General features: G+C 44.3%; 1 protein-coding gene and 1 non-coding gene across 2 annotated transcripts; both read left to right on the top strand.

Moving 5' to 3' along the window:
• Window positions 1-275: 275 nt before the first annotated feature.
• Window positions 276-11,836, top strand: Csta (cystatin A). Its single transcript, XM_036204096.1, has 3 exons — window positions 276-341; window positions 10,225-10,326; window positions 11,801-11,836. The coding sequence occupies exons 1-3, from the start codon at window positions 276-278 to the stop codon at window positions 11,834-11,836; spliced, it is 204 nt and encodes a 67-aa protein (XP_036059989.1).
• A 1,392-nt stretch (window positions 11,837-13,228) lies between these two features.
• On the top strand, window positions 13,229-13,332 carry LOC118594373. The gene has a single exon (XR_004946362.1). It is a non-coding gene; the product is annotated as a U6 spliceosomal RNA (small nuclear RNA).
• The last annotated feature ends 3,069 nt before the right edge of the window (window positions 13,333-16,401 follow it).

Raw genomic sequence — 16,401 nt, 5'->3', positions numbered from 1 at the left:
GAACCTTACTAACCATACACGAATTCTGGGCACACCCAGAATTCACTACCCCCACCTCAGGGGTGGCCTCCCCTCCCCAACTCTACTCAGCGTTTCCTCTCAGGGAGGCGATAAGACTTGCCTGAGGCCACACTCATTTCCTCGTCCCTCAGCTATTGTGGAAGCTAATACATTATATAGGAGGAGTTTATGGGCACCTTTAAAACCCTGAGTCTCCGGGTTTGCCTGATCATTTCTTCTCTGCATCCTGCCCAGCGAAGAAGCCAGTCACCAGAATGATCCCTGGAGGCTTGACAGAGGCCAGACCTGCCACTCCAGAAATCCAGGAGATTGCCGACAAGGTAAGTCGGTGCATTTCAGGAAAAACTTTGATCCCACCTCAGACTTTCATCGTTTGGTTCGTAATCTGGCCCTGTGTTAAGAGTGTGGGAAACCACAGAAACCAGATATGTGTGGGTTTTATTCAGAATCTTGTGCAGCTAAAGGTGGAACATTAAGCCTTTTCAGAGGAAACTTCAACATTCCACAAGTAAAATTGGCCAAGTCATTTATTGCAGCCTCAGTTTCCCCATTTGCTGAAGGTGAACTTGTAAAAAAGTCTCTAAACCTTTTACTTACAAGCGTGATCCCAAGAGCTCTAATGTGCTTGTTCACGGAGTTGTCCAGTCTCACTAACTGAAGCCAGCCGACTGTGACGGCACCTAGGGCTGTTAAGGATTCCTGAGCTAATTCCCAGGATGCTATGCGCGCCACACCATTACAGGCAAAACAGAACTCAATGTTTTTAGCAAGTTAATGCATCTTTTTTTGTTTCGTTTTGTTTTGGTTTTTGATACAGGGTTTTTCTGTGTAGTTTTGGTCTCGCTCTGTAGACCAGGCTGGCCTCAAACTCACAGACATCCACCTGGCTCTGCCAGGATTAAGTGCTAGGATTAAAGGCGTGTGCCACTGCCGCCCAGCAAGTACAAGAATCTTGCTTAACTATCATATGTATATATAACAAAAAAACAAAACAAAACAAAAAACGTGTTGTGCTTCATGTTTTATAAAAAAGAAATACATTCAAATTACAGGTGTAGGTTTGCAATCTGTCGCCTTATTTTCTTACTTCATTTTGTTTTTTTCCTTGAAATATCATCCTGGCGGACAAGATCAGTTTTGTCTGTTGCCTGTTTGTCTGAGACCTGGTCTGGCTACCTCCTGGCTGGCCCAGCACTTAGGTAACCCAGGCTGGCTTCAAACTCACAATAGCACTTCTGCCTCAACTTCCTGAGTGCTGGGCTTACAGGTATGCATCATGGTGCTTACAGGTATGCATCTTGGTGCTTACAGGTATGCATCATGGTTGTAGGCATCGTCGGCTTTTATGTGAGTAGAATGAAATGGGAGCCTTCATACTTAAGGCCCTGAACATTCCAGAGGTGGTCACAGGCCTAAAATTCAGTGGCTAAATATTAAAGGCTAAATAGTTCTCACTCATAGGTTTATTTCAATAAATACCTTGGAGCATTTTGTTTTTGAAGAAGATGATGTTAAATCTTTACAACCCCCTTTCCCCCTTCTCTCTTCCCTCCACGCAGTCTCTCTGTCTCTCTGTCTCTCTCTCTCTCTCTCCCTCTTTCCCCACCTCTCTCTCTCAATAAAGCTCTAGAAAGGTTAAAAAAAAAATCTTTATACCTTCGTTAGAATCCTCACATCCAGTTGGTGTTCTCAGACTTGAATGTGACATGAGTCACTTGTCGACCTCGATAAAATGCAGCTCTGACTGAAGAGGGCCGGATGGGCCTGCATGTCCACATTTCTTCCAGGCTCTCAGGAGGAGCTGTGGTTGCTCCTACTCTTCACTTTCCTGTAGGACCAGATAGCTGGCGTCCTAGGAGGCTTGTGAGAGATGGGACTTCAAAATAGGCCCTCCGTGTCATCTGTAAAAAGAAAGTGCTAAAAGGACTAACTAAAATAATGTGCATAAAAACTGTGTCAAAAACCAGTATCATAGATGAAGCATCACTGTTGATTATGTCGTCGGGGAAAAAAAAAAATCCCCCAACTTGAAACATCCCCCTGAGATGTTCCAGGAACCAGAGCTATGGGGGACAGATAGGGAAATATATATACTTGAAATACAGAAGATACAGCAGGTTTTAATGATCTTTAATAGTTGATCACCTGGTTAGCTAGAATTGTTCTATTTTGAAATAGGGAGAGGGGCTTGCTGTTTCTCCAAGTGGTTCAAATAATCCTCCTGCCTCTAGTCTCTCAAGTACCTGGGACTCCAGGAGTGTGCCATCTTGCCTAGCTAGGATAGTTTTTAAATATAATATTATTACTAGTTCTTTGAGAATTTCATATATACATACAATGCATTTTTTAAAGATTTATTTATTTATTATGTATACAGAAGAGGGCGCCAGATCTCATTACAGATGGTTGTGGGCCACCATGTAGTTGTTGGGAATTGAATTCAGGACCTCTGGAAGGGCAGTCGGTGCTCTTAACCTCTGAGCCATCTCTCCAGGCCCATGTACTTTGATCCTATAATTTTGCAAAGTTAGGAAGCTACCGGAAGGGCTTTCCCTTGCTAATGACACCATCTGTTGACCACATCTTCAGTGATAAAATTAATTTAGCATGTGCTCTTGCAGCTTCAGAGTCGCAAAATGAGAAATAGATTTTTACAAGGCCACCTCACCCCAGGAAGGAGCCTCACTGTTGTAAAAGCCTTCATTTCCACTCACCTCCCTCCCATTGATCTTCAAAGCCCTGGAGCAGGCAAGGGATTACATCCCATTTTTAGATGATGAAACCAATACTCAAAATGCTTGAAAGTCACCCAGTCAAGAAGTTAATCTGTCCTTTCCACTGTGCAACCTCAACACTCTGGGGAGCTTTTGCAGGTATGAGGGGAGAGAATGCAGTAAACTTGCCTTCTCCGCGCAAGGCTTGGTGGCCTCAAGTTTAAAGCACAATGCAAGTTTCATAGGCATGAACCATTTCATGGTAGGAACACTTCCTGAGTCTCTCCTAGGTATCTAGCATCGGGCTACAAACCGTTAGAAGCTGCATAAAGGGCTATAAGACATGGCCACTGCTACTGAGAAATTAACAGTATAGAGGAAGTCAAGGTATCTAGGGTATGTTGTAAAACAAAACTCAATTAAGTACGCTTTCGTTATCATAGGTTTAAGACCAAAAAGGACATTAGGCATTGCTGTCAAGTCCTTTACTGTCATGAACAAGTACAGTGTGGTGGCTCAGCTCCCAGATGTCCCTCATGTGTCCTCTCTTACAGGAGACAGCCTCAGGGGACAATTCTCAGTTAAGTGTTGGGGGGCAGAGAAGCAGGCAGTAAACTGTATATTTTAGGGAGCATCATCTCAGCCGCATCAATCATTCCCCTTTCAAAGAATCCCACAAGGCAGATCCTAGGGAAAGTCCTTGTTAAGTCAGGAAATGGAATCAGCTCCTCCAAGATTAGAACTGTTGGGTCCCCACACAGTGTCAGGCCAGAGGGGGTTATTGCATCCCTAGAATGATTTAAGGGGTCCCAGAGAAAATCTCCACTACCGTCATTTACTTTGTACTTTTATTCCTTACAAATACACACACACACACACACACACACACACACACACACATCTTTTTATCTTTTAAAAATCCACTGTTAACTGCTCTTAGGAGAGACAACTTTTGGCTGTCTCTGCCCTTTGCGGAGAACTTGGTAATGGGGGGGTGGGACAATGGAAGGAGGACCCTACTAGGGAGGAAGGGAAGGAGGGAGGAGGAAAGGTCGCCACACAGAGAAAGGAAAGTACGTTGGGGAAGGGACACCTGCATGCTCCAAAAATTGACCACCAAACCCACAGGAAGGCAAGCAGAGGCTTTGGTATTGGGAGGATGGGAGAATTTTCCCTGAAGTCTGTCATTCAGAAAACATCGATTATTAGGTGGCAAGATGGCTCAGCACCCCAACCCACATGATGGAGTGCATCAACTTCCAAAAGTTGTCCTCTGATGATGTCCACATGCATACCAACACACACACACACACACACACACACACACACACACACACACACAAATGTACAAGTGATTTTATTTTCTTTGATGTTGATTATTGCTGGGCAGTGGTGGCGCATGCCTTTAATCCCAGCACTCAGGAGGCAGAGGTAGGCGAGTTTGAGGCCAGTCTAGTCTACAGAGTAAGTTCCAGAACAGCCAGGGCTACAGAGAGAAACCCCGTCTTGAAAAAACAAACAAAAACCAGAAAAGAAAAAAAAGAGAAGAGAGATTGTTACATTTCCATCCATGAGAAACCATAACATGTTCAATGAAGACCAAAATAAGCAGATGGCCCCAATAGCAAATCCAGATTTCAGTTGGTGATTTTTGATTGTCTGAGTAAGTAGCCACTGGAAGAAAATTCCAGGTATGTTTATCTGAGGGAACGAAATGTTATTTTAGTGATTATTTTTAGAAGCAAAGGCTATGATTACATATGCAAATGTATGTGCACAGTGCACATGCTTGTCTTCACGTTGGAAACCTGGTTGCTGAACACCATTCCTGGCGAACACACTAAGCAAGCATGAGCTTGTTGGCTGGGGCACCACACAAACACTCGTCGGCATAACTGAGCACACCCTGAGCATGTCATTGACCTACAAATTTAGGTTCTTCTCTGCAACCTAAGCTTCCTAGTCAGTCACCTCTCCTGGTGTCCCTTCCCCGGAGGGCCTGCCCTTCAGCCACACCAGCGTTCCCAAGAAATCTGCCCTCCCATCCTCATCAGAACATGCCTGGATCCTCTTGGTCCATGGTGGATATTTTCATATACGCCTCCATTCTGATTCCCATGATCCTGTGAGTTGTGACGTTCTAGTCTTCAATTAGAGGTCACTCCCACGGCCCTCACTCCCTCCTCCTCCACTTCTGCTCCAGGAAGTCACAGAACCACAGGAAGCTCACCATTCCAGCATGATGAATGACTGTCCATGTCACAGCAGGACCCTGGGGACAGCAGAGCATCTCCTGTTCTATTCGTTGTTGGTTTCCTAGAAACCTATACTTTCTCCCCCACTGTTGTTGTTGGTGTGTCGTGGTCCCCACCCCCACTTCCCTACCCCCCATCTTCCCTACCCCCATCCTCCCTACCCCCCATCCTCCCATGGGTTCCCCACCACCACCAGGTTTCCCAGTTCTTATTCTGCTTGGAAAATTGCTGGCATCTGGCAAGGATGTACCTCAGTTTATCATACTGCTTCAGGTCCAGCTCCGTCCTGCAGTCCTACACTGTCTTTCCATCATCTATGTGGCTTCATTTTCTTGCGCCTGGCACAATTTTCATACTTCCTTCAAAACGTTATCAGATGACAAATGTCCATAAGACATGTCCCTCTAGCTTTACCGTATTTTCACACGGCTCCCTAAATGCTCTTTTCTTACGGTAAAATTCCCTTAAATGGTGTCTATCTACCTTGTAGCCACCACCTTCTAGCCATTCTCCTCTGAAGAATGATGGCAGATTGGGGAAATGCACTAATGTTGGGTGCCCCCATGGCTCAGTTCTAGAAAATGAACAGCTCAACTCGGCCAAGATTTGCAGCAACTGGGAAATCTGGAACAACTCTGGAAATGTATTACCAGGTGCCCCTTCAGGACAAAATGACAAACACATGGTTTCCAGCCATCATCAGACACTGAAGGCTGTGAAAGGAGAAGAGGAACTGGTTACAGCACAGGTCCTGACTGTCACACCAGGCTCCGCAAATGCACCCCAGCTGACCCTTGGTACCTGGCCTTCTGGTACACCACCCCCCCATGCCCCCCGCCCCTCCCACCCCCCAAGTTCTCTCAATGCCAAACTACTTTCTGAATCTTAAAGATTCACTAACAATCTCTCCACCTGCATCTTCCCCTGCCTCCCAGCTCCCCATCAGGTCCATAGCATCCCTCATTAAAGGACACAAATCTGTGTTACTACAAAGGGCAAGGAGGCTGCACCTTCCACAGTGAACCGGATGTCAGGCAGGCACCAGTGCTCGTGAGAAACAAACCAGAGTGTTTGAAATCAGTTCTCTCATGGAAAATTCTGGGCCTGCGACTTACACAGGACAATGAAGAAAATGCAGTTTGGATCCATCAGTAGGAGAGACAGAAATAAGCCCTTACAACATATCTTTAAAAAAAAAAAAAAAATCAAGACTGGGGCTAAAAAGATGGCTCGGCAGTTAAGAGTGCATACTGCTCTTGCAGAGGACCCAAGTTCAGTTCCCGGGAGCCATGCCAGACAGCTCAAAACTGCCTGCAACTGCAGCTGCAGGAGATCTGACGCCCTCTACTGGACTCCATGGGGACTTACACTCCCATGTGCACATACCCACATACAGGCACACAATTCGAGTGAAAAATAAAACAAAATAAAAAATAACCAAGACTTAAATCCAGAAGGACCATAGCTCAGATATTTGCTATTAAACAAGGGCTTTAGAACTGCTAAGACAATGATGAATGATTTTTAACCTTCAAGTCAAGCTCCTCACTTGTGAAATGTTAGGTTAAATAAATCAGTTTGGGGACTAGTGTAGAGATTAGTTCTTTCTAACTCAGTGGATACCCGGTGCTGGCCCCTTCCTCTGGCTACCCAAAGCTTCAGACACAGAGAATCCAAGATGTTTCTCCTCACTCGGCCGCTCTCCACACAGCTGTGCCAGCTCCTCTCTCGCACCCCGCCTCTTGCCGGTCCGGTCTTTCCCCTCACTGTCTTCTTTTCTCCACTTGAAGCCTCATTTTCCATCTCAACAAAGCAACTATTCTCGTGCCGCCTCGCTTGAAGGCTTTGGGAGAAAATGGGTGGTCCGTGATGGGACTTCAAAACTAATCTGAGAACTCAGTCTGCAGACACCTTTGAAAATAGTTCTAACAGTCAACTGAGGCACCAGCGGAGAAAGATTAGAAACATCTACCCACTGAGGGGAAGGAGTCAGGGGGTCTGAGAGAACTCGATGTGCCCTGGAGGCCTGACTGAAGGGAGGCGTGCCAAAGTGCTTCACCAGAGGGCAGGGAGCCAACTTCTCAATGGAGGAGATACATCGAAGACAGAGTTAGTTTCCCTCCGAGGGGTAGGAAAGGATTGTGGGGAACACACCTATCAGAAAGGTAACAGGAAGTCAGTGGACACTACCTGAAGGACATGGGTAGAAGTGAGAAGATAGAAACTGAGTCATCTAGACGGAAGCTGAGCCGTGAAGGGTAAGCCTGAGCCTGAGCAGGAGATTCATGCTGCAGAGCTGTGTTAGACTGCTGAGGGCTGGCATTGGCAACACCCGGAAAGTTAAGGGCGGGACACAGTCAAGAGATTGGGGTGTGGAGGTGTGTGTGTGTGTGTGTGTGTGTGTGTGTGTGTGTGTGTGTGTGTGGAGGGGGCTGGTGGATCTGTATGGCCAACAGCTAGACCACCGCTGGGGTCCTTCCCCTCATCATCCTCCACTCTGGGACATGAGCTACCGCCCCTTCTCTGTCCTCGTGGAAACCTGGAGCTTGGCTATTAGCAGAAATCGGGCCCAGGTGATCACAGCAGATTCTAGACTGTCAGGTCCAGCTGAGCCCCTGAGAAAGGATGGGTACAGAACACTCGGTAAATGTTTACACAATGAATGTGAGGCTAACTCCTCTGAGCAATGCCGGCAGATAAGCTTCCATCCCCTGCCACAGGCAGATGACAGGCCTAACACAAGCTGCATTGAAGCCCTTGGACCTGGAAATGGGCTGTCTTAACAAGGCAACACAATTTTGCCGATGTGATCAGACAGACGCAGGAAGATGATGTGCCCAAGGCACTCACAAGATCTTTATAAAAACCACAGGAAAATCCTATATTCTGTTTTGTAAATGTATTTTTTGGAAGGGGGTTAGATGAGGAAATCTAAAGCTGTTTTATGTGTATGTTAGAACTGATTAAACAAGTAAATAGATTGCAAATGCAAGCCGGACTTCATCCTCAGTGATTGAGAAAGGAGTTATTGCCGAGGGGTGGGTGGTGTGTGTGTGTGTGTGTGTGTGTGTGTGTGTGTGTGTGTGTGTTACACCTTTAATCCCAGCACTCGGGAAGCAGAGGCAGGTGGATCTCTGAGTTTGAAGCCAGCCTGGTCTACACAGTGAGTTCCAGAACAGTCATCATTATTTCCTAAGCGATATATAGTAACAGCTATTTACTAGGTGTTTCGTTGTATTAGTTGGTATAAGTTATCCAGAGATGAATCAAAGCATATGAGAATGTGTGCATGTAAAATCCATGGTGTTTTAACGTAAGAGACCTGAGCATCTTGGCATCTACAGGGCATCCCAGAACCAATCCCTACCAATACCAAGGGACAACCGTAGCTGCCACACACAACTGTATGTGCACACTGCATATATAATTATGCATATGAATGTTTACATGAACTCCATATAGATATATACACAGATAAACTGAGAGATACACATATTTATATTAGTATGCTTACGTACATTGTGTAGCTTTCCACTGAGTATGCACAGAAGCAATGGAATCGTAACACAGTGAGTGTGCACACTGCCCTGATCTTAGCCAGTCTCCAAAAATGGAGCCAGGGCACCCTCAGAGAAATAGTTAATTACAAAGAAGAGGCTGGTAAATTCTGTAGTGCCACAGAGGGAGGAAGGACTCGTAAAATGATGAAGCCACATGGGAAGGACACCAAGTGGAGGGGGCTCTCAACAGACAAGCGATGGACTATATAAGAAAAAAGCAAGTCATGGCGAATTTACAAGCTGTGGACTAAGAGCAGTAAGTCATAGTAATAGAAACAAAGGCTAAATAAACAGGGAGTGGAAAGGGAACAGGCCTTCCTAACAGTACAATTCTAATTAACAAATGCATAAGGAACGGGAGAAAATGTTTTAAATTATTACTTGGCAAAAGCCAGAGTAATGATTGTTGTCAAGAAGCACGCTGAGGTTAGGGATGAAGGCCCAATGAGAAAAAGTCTCCTGGGTGATGAGAAATTGCTGTGTGGTCCAAGTATGCTTCCCCCTTCATCACAGAGGGGTAGAGCAGTGACTTACAGTAGTGAGACCTGCCGGGCAGCCTAACCAAGTCACAGTATCTCCATCAGCGAGAAGGAAAGCTGTAGGTCCTGATACAATGCACTCAGGCACACCAGGGTGTGCTGCAAAGAACGCAGGATGCAAGCCTAAGAGAGGTCAGACCAACCCAAATCAAGAGACACTCTACAAATTGACAGTCCGGAGTCAGGACAAAGACAGACTGGAGTTAAGCCCGCTGAGAAACTAAGAAGACATGATGATGTCCAATGCAGTGCCGGATCCTGGAGGAGAGGGGACATTTGAGAGACAGATGAAAACATCTATAGATTCCTTAATGATAATATTCCATTAAATTGTGGCTTGGATGATTCTAGAATGGGTGTGGCTGTGTAAGACGAAAACATCAGGGGAAACTGCTTAAAATCAATTCATTATTTTCACCCTTAATTGGGCAATCAGTTTAAAGTGCTAAGTAGTAATTGCTGCTGTCCTGTTTTTAATTACTAATCAAATATAGATGTCACTATTGGAGCTCTTTATTGCAGATTGTGACTATATTGGTTTTTGCTTTGTATTTATTTATTTAGGTAGTGTGTGTGTGTGTGTGTGTGTGTGTGTGTGTAGATAGATCATCACAGGACACTTGCAGGAGACCATTCTCTCCTTCCACCATGTGAGTCCCAGGGATGGAATCCAGGTTGTCACAGTTTCTCGGTGACATGTGGCTTTACCTGCTAAGCTATTTGGAGGTCCTAAATTGTGACTATTTTGTAATACAACACTGATCTGATATTAATTCAGCCTCATGCAGTATAATTTGACCTTTTTAACCTGTGTAATGTTCTTAACGTGTTTTCTGTGGAAAAAAAAAAGATTGCATCATTTTTCATTTAGTTTATTGTTTCATTTTGATTTTTTGAGGTGAGGTCTCAATCTTCAGCCCCCACTAGCTTGGAGCTTTCTATGCAGCCCAAACTGCTCGTGAACTGCACAGTCCTGCCTCTGTCTTTCAAGTTTGGGGACTATAGGCTCGAGCCACACCCCGCCAGGCTTCCTCAGCATCCCTGGAGGACTCTAGTAGTGTGAGGTTCCCAGATCTGTAGCTCACGTTAGCAGTCAACACAGCTCTAACGTCTTTTCTTCCTTTCTCTTCATAAGGTCAAAGAAAAGCTTGAGGAGAAAACCAATGAGAAATATGAAAAATTTGAAGCCGTCGAGTACAAAACTCAAGTCGTCGCTGGAATCAATTACTTCATTAAGGTTAGGCTCCGACCACAGTTAAGCGCTGACACGGGGCTTCCTGTTGCCCTTGCTGATGCAATGTTTCCTGTTGCCCCGACTGGACCTTCATGTCTACCTTTGTCTTTAATTAAGGCAGTACATGGCACTTGCAAGTGGACAGTTCCCAAAGGGTATTCACCTTGTTTTTCCTTGTAAATATAGAAAGCTAGCTTATATGGTTCTTAATTTCTGGAACCTGTATAGAAAAATATGGAGTAACAGTCCGGGACATTGGTCTCCGGCCATGGCTATTTCTTCTGTCGGGTAGATGTGGAGGGTAAGATCTTAGGATGTGGGAGTTAACCAGACAGTGTCTTAGAACTTTTGCCCCCTCTAAACTCCCTAATTCTACCTGTGTCCAAATTAAATGCACTTAAAGAAGGACTTCAATCATTAGCTGAACGGGTAATTCAAGCCACTTTCATCCTTTAAATAAGCGGTTATTAATATCATTTAAATAATTCTTTGTATAACTCAAGCGGGTCCAACTTGTGGCACTCCAGCTACAGTGTAACGCCATATTTATAGTATTTTAAAAATGAATTTTAAGAGCTGGAGAAATGATTCATCTGTTAAGAGCAAATGCTGCTCTTGCAGAAGGCCTGGGCTCAGTCTCCAGCACCCACATCAAGTGGTTCATAACCACCTGCAACTCCAGGGATCTGATAGCTCTGGTCTCCAAGGGCACCTATTCCTGTGTGCACCTAGCCATACAGAGACACACATGCATACACATAATTTTTTAAAATTTCAAAACAAATTTTATAGCCAGTCATATCAAAAAATCAAATTAAATGGTGTCCTGATTGAGTTCTATGGAAAAAAAATACTTTGACGTTCTTGTGGTATCAAGAGAACCAATTAAAACCCTCAATTGTGGGTGATAAGTAGGAGCTGCGTTGTGTTTATCTCTATGTATTAAACAATGACAACCTTGATTTCAAAGGGAACAGATATTCAAGTGTGTCTCCCTCCTCTGCTTTGCCATTTGACAAGGCACAGTGTCATTTGTTTCTTTTTTAAATAATTAAAAAAAGAGAGATTCTGTCCATACTGTATGTATGTTCTACTTCTGTTAAGAATATTCTGTAATATGATATATATTTAGGAATTATTATCATATTGCATATTGCACTATACCTTCCTACCTCTGTTAAAGATATTTTGGTATTGTCACAATTAAATCATTGTCCTTTTACTGTGCATTTGCTTACAGGACTGTTTGCCCTTATTTATAGGAGCTTAGTCCTTAGGTTGTTTAGGTAGACAAGACTTACATAGTTATTGTCACCTATGCTTGGTCATCTCTATAATTATGTTAGTTAGGTCATCCAGATTAATAAATACATAGGTCAGATGGACAGGTAATCTTCAAACACTTCATGGACCTAGAGAACATGGCATTTAAATAACTTAGAATTCTGTTGACGTGAGACACAATTGCTCCTGGCAGCACCAATTTGTTCCCGAGAGGAATGTTGGGCTCTAAGACATTTCCATTTGGAAGTTTGTCTTCTTGGCACAAAATGGCCTACTGGGCAAAGAACTGCCCTTGCCTCAACTGCTGACAGTACACAATGCTGTCCTTTCTGGACAAGCGGGACACAAGGAAAGCGACCACTATACTTTGCCAAGACAGGGGTAAGATGGTCTTTCAGAATTCCCTGCTTCTGAAAATGGTCTGTCAGATACTCTAGGCCTGTAGCCAATTTGAATGCACCAACATGCTGAGAAACATTAGGTGACTGTCCAGGCTGCTAGCTGTCTCTGTCTTACTCTTGCAAGACTCCCGAAAGTTGCTTGCATCCTTCTCCCATTTCTCAGGTATTATTATATTCCTTCTCAGGTCTTTGATGAGGTTGGAGATTAGCAGTTATAGTTACAACTAGTATATATACATATATAATATCTTAGATAGGATATATTAAGTATTAGACTCAGGTTCTTTAGGATAGGACACCTTTTGGAATGATCTTTGTAACACACCACCTACCCATGCCCTAGACTTCCCTGGATTTTACTATGTGTTTTTTGCTTGATATTGTTTGTACTTATTGTAATTCCAACTTATCTAGGTCATTATCCCTCATTACTCCTAGACAATATTTGATAAGCATCTCTTTGTATTTAGTCTTGTATTAGGTTAGAGCTTTCTTATTTAGACAAAAGGGGGAGATGTAGTGGGTAGCCATCCCAGCATTGGCCTGGAAGTTCCAACCCCCACTGAGGCTTCGGTAATGGTCACGCCCAGAAGGCAGGGCAGAGGAGGAAGCGGAAGACGAAGGATCGGGAAGAGCTCTGTCTCTTGGTTCCCAGACTCTGGACGCTGGAGGTAGACCAAGCAGAGTTCTCCAGAAAACACCGCCGGACTGCGCTATACCCTTGCCAGACCCTGTAACCTACCCCTTCATTTGTAAGTTACCCCACAAAATAAACCTCCCTTTTAACTACGTGGAGTGGCCTTAATAATTTAACCAATACTGTCTCAAAATAACAACAACAAAAAACAAACAAACAAACAAACAAAACAAAATATCAGGCTTGGTAGTGGCAACGATGCCTTTAATTCCAGGCAGAGGCAGGCAAATCACTGAGTTTGAGGCCAGCCTGGTCTACAAATCGAGTTCCAGTTGCAGTTTTTAAAACATGTCTTGTAAAGTACCACTTTATTTTTTCAAATACGGAAGCAGAGACATGCTGGGTTCTAGGTAAACCCAAGGAACAAGGAGTGTGCTTTGCTGACCGCCATTGATCTGACCTCCCTGCAGTGAGGATGAGGCGCACTATACCTTTATCCAACTGCAACTGAGCCTTATTGGTTTTTATTAGGTCTCCAGTTGGCAGCATTTATATGGAATTTCTACTCTAAACCAATAACACTGTGCTCTCATCAACAGCACATATACTGAAACTGCAATGAGACTGAAGTTAGCATGGCTCTTGCCCCAGGATGACAGGCAAATTCATGAAGTATTCCATACTTTAAAACATTGTTAGGAAAGCAAAGGTCAATACAATGTATGAATAATAATGGAAGAAACAGTTATTTGAAGAACGCTTCTTTATTGATGGCCGTATCTCTTTACAGAGGAATCAGGTCATTTTAGTGTTTGCTGTTAGAAGTAGGTCAATTCGTCATCCTTGGTTTTGTTAGTCTGGTAACCACTAAGTTCAAAATCCTCGTTTTGTCCAGAAAGACCTTGAAAGACTTTCAAGTGCGTGTAACAACCATTGCCTACATCCACCTGGAAGACATAAGAAAGGGAGAGAAAGAAAGGGAGGGGGAGGAGAAGAGGGGGGAGAGAGAGAGAGAGAGAGAGAGAGAGAGAGAGAGAGAGAGAGAGAGAGAGAGAGATTATTCGATTATTCACATTGTATGACAGATCTGCTGTCTTGTAAGCCATCCTGAAATGACACTTGTGGCCCAAAGCAGCATCTGTGAACTAAGCTCTTATCAACCCGTATGTTTCTAGGAAGAGCAGTTAACAGTGTGGCAGGAAGTATTTTTTGAGATTTATTTTTAACACTTTTTAGAAAAATATTTATTTTTTGTATGAACAATTCGCCTGCTTTGTATTTAAGTGCACCATGTGCATGTAATGCCTGAGGAAGCCAGAAGATGGCGTCATCTCCCCTCAAACTGGAGTTAGAGATGGTTGTGAGCTTTCATGTGTGTGCTGGAACCCAAACCTGGGTCCTCTGCCAGAGCAACCAACGCTCTTGCCATCCGTCTCCATCTGGATTTAATCGATTGCACTTTTCATTAGACTCTGGGCACAATTACATCAGAGTTACTTTGTATTTTCAAAATGCCTGGAACAGACTCGGAGGGCAGCCTGTATTTTTGGTGATTCTGTTTTCTGACTTCCACATTGGGAGAGAAATTGCCATATAGTTTGATAAGGGAGAAAATACTCAGAATTGCTTTAGAAAAGTGGACTGTACCGTCCCTGTACCTATGCTGTATTAGAACCTACTTTATGAATGGCCACTGGGCATTTGAGAACTGAGCAGGGGTGGGTGGTCTGCTGGCTCCCTTTGTAAAGTAAAATTAAGAAGCTTAGGTGCCATGGATGGTAGTTTGGCTATGAACCCAGGACCTAGTACAAAGAGAGAAAGAAGAATTGCAACTTTATTCTTTATTGGAACAATAGAAACTTTGTGTTATATGTACATATTGTGTTCTGATATCCCTTCCTACCCTAATCTTCCAATGCTATTTGTCAAAGTTTACCATTATATACGACACTATGATGAGTGTCATACAAAACGTGTGTGTGTGTGTGTGTGTGTGTGTGTGTGTGTGTGTGTGTGTGTGTTCACCCTGACCTCTTACTGTAAGTCTGAAAAAAGCTGTGACAGCATCAGTTTTAAAGTTACCAGCAACAGATTAAAGAGACCAGTTTTCTGGAGCTGAGGATGCAGCTTGGTTAGTGCAGTGTTCATATGGCTTGCACCTAGCCCTGGGTCCGGTCAACCAGCACCTCCAAAGGCAGGGGGTGTGTGCCTACTGTAATCCTAGAACTCAGGAGCTGGAGGCAAGAGGAGCAGAGATTCAAGGTCATCTTCTACTCTATGTGGAGTTCGAGTTCATGAGACCCTGTGTCAAAACAGCAGCCAAACCAAACCAAACCACTGACAACAGAAACCAGTGAGGTGTAGTCAACGCTTCCCACAAAGCTCTCAGTGAACAAATGGCACAGTCCAATCTGGGTTTTATGAGACAGGGTTTCTCTTTGGTGCCTGTCCTGGATCTCACTCTGTAGCCCAGGCTGGCCTGGAGCTCACAGAGATCTGCCTGCCTCTGCCTCCTGAGTGCTGGGATTAAAGGCGCGTGCCACCACCGCCCAGCCATTTTGCTTCTCTTGTTGGTTGGATTTGTTTTGAGGAAGGATCTCTCTGTGTAGCCCAGGCTAGCCTCCAACTCCCGGAATCCTTCTGCCTTGTTTCCTGAGTACTGGGTTACAGGTGTATCCCATGCTCAGTGTCTGTCATCTTCTCAATCTACAGTGTAACTCCCCCACCCCCAGACAGTGTAACTTTTTTTTTAAGCGTTTAAGACTCCGGTGGAAGTCTTGGCTCTGTGCTTACAGTAGTGTGAACGTCTAGAGTCATTTACCTTTCCAGGGTTCAATTTTCTGACTGGTAACACAGTAAGAGTGGCGCATTTTTGTTCCATGGCTTCTTCGTGAGGATTAGGTGAAGAGGAATATGGCCTGCTTACAGAATAGTACCTAGCACATTCTAAATTCACCGTGTCGGGGACCAGACTCAGGGCAAGAGATCTTGGGATCACATAGATTTTGAACAAGTGTGAACAAGTTGTGAAACGGAGGTCAAACCCAGGGACAACCTACCATCAAAGGCTGTATGTGATCCTTCATTCTGTGACTCTCTCAGCAGGGACTCAAGACAGACAGAAAAGCCTGTCGCTAACAACTGAAATCTAGAGAGGCTGAGAGCAACAGCAGCCAGTGTGCAGGAGAAGGGGGGAGGAGGGAGAGGGGAGAGGAGAGGAGGAACAGGGAGGGGGGAGGAGGGAGGGAGGGGAGGAGGGGAGAAGAGGGGGAGTGAGGGGGAGGGGGAGAGAGGGAGGGAGAAAGGGAAGTGGAGGAGGGGAAGAGACAGAGTGTGTACACTGCAGTAGGGTGGTCAAGGGAAGAAATTTTCAAGATCATTTCCTGATGAGCTTTTTAAAGAAATATGTGAGGGAATTTATATGAAATGTATTTATTTGGATAATCAAAAGTTTTTAAGATCATCTCAGTTTTGGTGGAAAATTTCCTCTTTGAACAAAACCATTTTTTCCTGAAAGCTTTCTTTCTCAGCTATGAAGAAACCTCATGGAAGGAAGCAGTTCCTGCTGAGGGTATATCTGGGGCTCATTCCCATGTTTCTTCAGGCCTGGAACACACCAGGAACTCAAATTTGATTGAACCGGACTGGTCTGTTCCTCATACAGAGCCCAGGAGCTCATGTTGAGCTGGCTAGCTCTGCGCATGTCAATTTTTTTTTTAAACTAAATACATTAAAAAATTATAGCTTAAGTAAGTT

This window comes from Onychomys torridus, chromosome 12 (assembly GCF_903995425.1).
Source record: "Onychomys torridus chromosome 12, mOncTor1.1, whole genome shotgun sequence".
NCBI lineage: Eukaryota > Metazoa > Chordata > Mammalia > Rodentia > Cricetidae > Onychomys > Onychomys torridus.
This window is presented reverse-complemented; position numbering and strand designations above follow the sequence as displayed.

Coding starts and splice junctions, on each gene's coding strand:
- Csta (XM_036204096.1), top strand. CDS start 276: ATGATCCCTGGAGGCTTGACAGAGGCCAGACCTGCCACTCCAGAAATC. Junction 342..10,224: donor TCCAGGAGATTGCCGACAAG/GTAAGTCGGTGC, acceptor TCTCTTCATAAG/GTCAAAGAAAAGCTTGAGGA. Junction 10,327..11,800: donor GAATCAATTACTTCATTAAG/GTTAGGCTCCGA, acceptor TGCTCCTGGCAG/CACCAATTTGTTCCCGAGAG.